A 5,282-nucleotide genomic window follows, 5' to 3' on the forward strand; every position below is an offset into this window, starting at 1 on the left:
ACACAAGTGTGAATCCAGTCCTGAGGAAACACTGGTGGAACCAGGCTGAGCTTCATCCTACAGACTGAAAGGTCTGCACTCTTTCAAACTAATGAGATCATGAAAAACAGGGAGACACCAAGGAATTATTCCAGATTGAAAGAGACTAAAGAGACTTGTGTATGAAGTGCAAAGTGTGATCCTGGCCTGGACAGGAAAGAGACACTGTTAGGACAGCTGGCGAAATATGAATATATTCTTTGGATTAGATGTTAGCGTTAGAGCTGATTTCTTATTTCCTGATTAGAAGAGTTGTATGCTGGTTATGTAGAAGAGGGTCCTTGGTTTGGAAAGATGCACACTGAAGATTTTGGGAATTTGGTGCGTCATGTTGCAAATGTATTTTTTAATATATTTATTTATATGTCTTTATTTTATATATTTTTATCTTACATAATATATATCATATGCATATTACTTATGAATATATCATTAGTATCATCAGACAGAGCTTCTATAATTTTGTCTTTCGGTTCTACCATTGATTTTTTTCATTTTAACAAATATTTCTAATTTCCTAGAATTCTTTCTTGCAAGTTTTTCCATAGCAATCTATTTTTGTTTTCCAAACAGAAGATATTCTTGATACTCCATTCAATTTTAGACATTGCCAGTTGAACATTCCACAGTACTGCAATATCAGCCTGCTCAAAGCTGAACTCTCCATCTTTTCCTATAAGCCTGTGGATCCTATAGTCTTGTGGGCCACTGAAAGCAACAGCTTTCTTTCTAAGTTGGGTAGGAAGCCATTGAAGGGTTTTGAACAGAGAAGTGACATAATAAAATTTGCGTTTTAAAAGAATCACCCTAGCTGTATTGAAAATAGACTGTAAGGAGGCAACGGAAGAAGAGAAGATTCCAGTTGGAAGTAGGATAATCAATAAGCCTGGTTTGCCCAGGGCTGAGGGATTTCCTGAGACTGGACTTTCAGTGCAAAAACTGGGAAAGTACCAGGCAAACTGAGACAAGCTGGCTACTCTGGTTAGGAGACCATTTCAGAAGGTTCTGGTGTGAAATGATGATAGCTTGGACCAGCTAAATGGAGATGATTATGAGATGTCAGATTCTGGATATATAATGGGTATGTTTTATATAATACATAATGCATGGTATGTGTCATGTGAGGAAAAGAGAAGATTCCTGTGTTCTCAGATTGAGTACTAGGAGACCTGAATTAGCATTTACTGAGGGATGAGGGGGACTGTGGAAGAAGCTATTTTGGAGGCAAGGGGTAGGTCAAGAGCTCAATTTTGGACTTTCTAAGCATGAGGTGCCTATGATCCAAAAGGAGATGTTACAAGGCAGTGAAATACATGAGCCTCGAGATCAGAGGAAAGAAGTTAGGATTATAGATATTATATATAGATGGACTTTAAAAAGAAATTCATGAAGTGTAGATAAAGAAGAGAAGAGGTCAAGAACTGAGTCCTGGAGATCCCAATATTAGGAGGGTGGACAGTGGAGGGAGAACCACCAATAGAGAGTGAGAAGGAGCTGCCAGTGAGATCAGAGGCAAACCAGGAGAGTGCAGGGGTCCTGGAAGCCAAGTAAAGATGGTGCTTCAAGTTAGGTGGCATGATTCCCTGCATCCAGTGGGTGCAGTTGGGTCACCTTTGGGTCTAGTGGGTGCAGTGGTTGACCTTTGGGTCTAGTTATAAGGAGGTCATTGTTGAACTTGACAAGATTTGTTTGGGTAGGGTGGTGGGGGCAAAATCTTGATTAAAGGAGAATGAGGGTGGGCACTGTGGCTCAAGACTGTAATCTCAGCACTTTGGGAGGCCAAGGAGGGCAGATCACTTGAGGTCAGGAGTTCAAGACCAGCCTGGCCAACATGGCAAAACTCCGTCACTACTAAAAATACAAAAATTAACTGAGCATGGTGGCGCGTGCCTGTAGTCCCAGCTACTTGGAAGGCTGAGGCAGGAGAATCTCTTGAACCCGGGGGCAGAGACTGCAGTGAGCCAAGTTTGCGCCACTGCACTGCAGCCTGGGTGACAGTGGGTGACAGAGTAAGACTCAGTCTCAAAAAAATAATTAAAAAAGAGAGAGAGACAATGGGAGATAAAAGGCAGTAGCTGGAGGGGAAAGTGGAAATGCTTTTTGTGGTTTTTTAAGATGGGAAAAATAACAGCATGTTTGCAGATGGGAATAATACAGTAGAGAGGGGAGAAATGATGATTTAGGAGAGAAGGCAGAGAATGGTGAAGCCATGTCCTTAAGAAGCAGAGAGATGTTAGTATCTAGGGCTTCAGGGAAGGAGCCAGCCTGAGCTAAGAGTAGAGACAATTACTGCACACAAATAGGAAGGAAGACAAGGCATGCGGGTACTGGGTCAAGAGACTGGGTGGATCCGGCAGTGGGAGCTCATGAAAATTCTCTTCTGACACTTCTAATTCTCAAGAAAGTAAGGAGCAAGGTAATCAGCTGAGGTGGAATGGGGAGGCTGCACTGGAGGTCTGAAAGAGGTAAGCTATACAGGCATCACCTAGGGGAGCAGATGGAATGGGGAAAAGAAGGACAGCTGCTGAGCAGCACTCTGAGCTACTTGAGGTTTCAGTGGTCACGGATTTAGAGAAAGAGACCAGTCAGCACTTTACAACTTTCAATTCCCTTAATGCTATCTGTTTTTTTGTTTTGTTTTGTTTTGTTTTGTTTTTTGTTTGTTCATCTTAGTCCTTCTTAATTTTACTGTTGGTTTTCCAGAAATGTCTGGTGGTCCATGGTGGCCCATTTATATTTGAAGTAAAGGGCTGGGTTAATTCACATAGGTGACTGAAGACACTCAAAGCTCCCCTCCCCAATTACTAAATAGGCTGAATGGAAAAAAGACCTACAACTAGACACGTCATGGTCAAGTTTCAGAACACCAAAAATGAAGAGGCAATCTTAAAGTCTTCAGGCACACACACAAAAATGATAACAGCAGTAAAAGTTGTCACACACACACACACACACACAAAGGTGTCAGAATGCCATCAGCAATCCTGGGGGCTAGAAAATAAAAAGCAAGCCTTTAAAGTTCTAGAATTCTAGACCTAGCTCAATCACCAATACAGCAAAATGGTAGAATAAACATACCTTTCATCGTATTTAGGATGTGTTCCAACAAAATAAGGAAATCAAAGAAAGACAAGGGCAGGAAAGAGTGAATCCATCTCAGAAGAGCAATGAAGGGAAAGCCCAGGATGAAGGTTTACCTTTCATTACTCTTAATTGTGCGCCTTTCCTCAGGTTCAAATGTCTTTACCTTGTGCATTTATCACTTCCACAACTGTTTCTTTTGAAACAGAGTCTTGCTCTGTCACCCAGTCTGGACTGCAGTGGCGCAATCTCTGCTCACTGCAACCTCCACCTCCCGCATTCAAATGATTCTCATCCCTCAGCCACCTGGGTAGCTGGGATTATAGGTAGGCACCACCATGCCCAACTGATTTTTGTATTTTTTGTAGAGGCGGGGTTTCACCATGTTGGCCAGGCTGGTCTCGAACTTCTGACCTCAAGTGATCCGCCCACCTCAGCCTCCCAAAGTGTTGGGATTACAGGCATGAGCCATTGTGCCCAGCCTAACAATTGTTTTTGTTTAAATAACTCTTTACCTCTCAGATCATCAAAATTCTGGACACTGTGACTTCTCCCCCCATATGACTCGAAGTGTTGGAAAAATATGTATGTTTAATTCCTTACTAATTTTTCACATCAAACCTCTTTCTTTTTCATATTATCAAAAATACTTAGATTTAACTATTTATAACTGGGTTTCATTGTTATCAATAGTTACATAAATGCTTCTTCATATAAAATGCTTCTTTATTATAGAAGCTCTCTTCGTTTTAATTTATTTTTAATTTATTTTACTTGAATTTAGTTTTCTTTTGGCTGAATCCTTTCAGCCATATTACCCTTTTCAGAAAAAGTTCCTGGGCAATATACTTTCCAAAATGTCTTTCTGTGACTTGTACACATTGATAATACACGAATGGGCATAATTTCTAGGGTTACACATTTTCTCCCCAAACTCTAAGACAATGCTCATTTGGCTTCCATTATTTAATTAAAAGAGGGTATGTAACCTTGGCTGTTTAGTAGAATCCTGTTTAGCAAATGCACACACCAGGAACTAAACATGACTCCCAGTACTGAATTCCATGAGCTACACATTCTATCTGAGCACTACTTTTGTTTTCTCTTTTTTAAAAACATATGTTTGCTTTATTTATATAGCAAGCGGATAATATCAAACATGGAAGCTTTCCATTTGTGGCACTGAATGATGGCCTATACAGAGCATCCTTCAAAAGCTGCAATTAAGTACCCATCTAACTTTTCAGCAATACAAGCCCAACTGAGATCTTCTGGTCCATTTGCTTGAAATGTCTTTTTGATTGCATCCTTAGAGCTTGTGTAGATCATTTTACTTTTCAGAGGTGGTAGTTCTGGTGCCCACAAAAACAAACAAACAAACAATACTCTTCTGGATTTCTTCGTTTCAAAGCTTGCATCATATAAAGCATAGCAGCAATCTTTTTCAGGACGCATTCCCACAAAGTGCTTGAAAGGACCAGTTATGGTTACACCAATATCTCCAGCTGAGATCTCTTTGCCCTCTTCTACAATGATGCACTTTTGTGTCTGCACTGAGACAAAAAATGACAATCTTCTTTCTTTTCTTGATTTCTTCTGATGTGGAGCATTTATGAACTTTTATGTCATAAAAAATGTGACATACTTCATCAGCAACTTGCACTCCTGAGTCCATCTTTGCTGCTGCAGTCACAGGGACACAGGGGAGGCCGCTGGTGGGCACCGAGTCTGCGGAGTGTCCTCTTCACAGCTGCGGACCTAGAGACCGCACTGCTCTTAACTATAAACGTCTGAACACTGAATATCAAACACTAAAGCCTAAACCCTGGCCGCACCCCGACTCTAATCCTAGACCAAACAAAACACTAAAACTCACCTTAGTCTCCAGCCCCTTGCCCTAACCTCAATGTTAACCTAAACCTTACTCCTGATGCTACAATTTTAAAGCATGAGCATTCGGTCTATGTGTAAAGTGGTTTAACTATGACAGTGAGTAAAGAAGGCATCTCCTTCCACTCCCCTTTGCTTACTCTGCCCCAGGCCACAGACTCCTGGCCAGTCCCCTCATTTCCTTCTGGTCTTTACTCACGCATCACCTTCCCCAAAGAGTTTAAGCCAACTGTGCAGTTAGAGAGAACAGTCCCCACAAGAGACCACCCTCA

The 5,282-nt window shown here is 41.3% G+C and overlaps 1 protein-coding gene across 1 annotated transcript; it reads right to left on the bottom strand.

Annotated features, from left to right (window-relative positions):
- Positions 1-4,314: 4,314 nt before the first annotated feature.
- Positions 4,315-4,795, bottom strand: LOC100458388 (destrin). The gene is given in 2 exon segments (XM_009239200.2): positions 4,315-4,665; positions 4,667-4,795. Coding segments are annotated over 2 exon segments (480 nt in total).
- Positions 4,796-5,282: the final 487 nt, after the last annotated feature.

This window comes from Pongo abelii, chromosome 2, assembly GCF_028885655.2.
Source record: "Pongo abelii isolate AG06213 chromosome 2, NHGRI_mPonAbe1-v2.0_pri, whole genome shotgun sequence".
NCBI classification, from domain to species: domain Eukaryota; kingdom Metazoa; phylum Chordata; class Mammalia; order Primates; family Hominidae; genus Pongo; species Pongo abelii.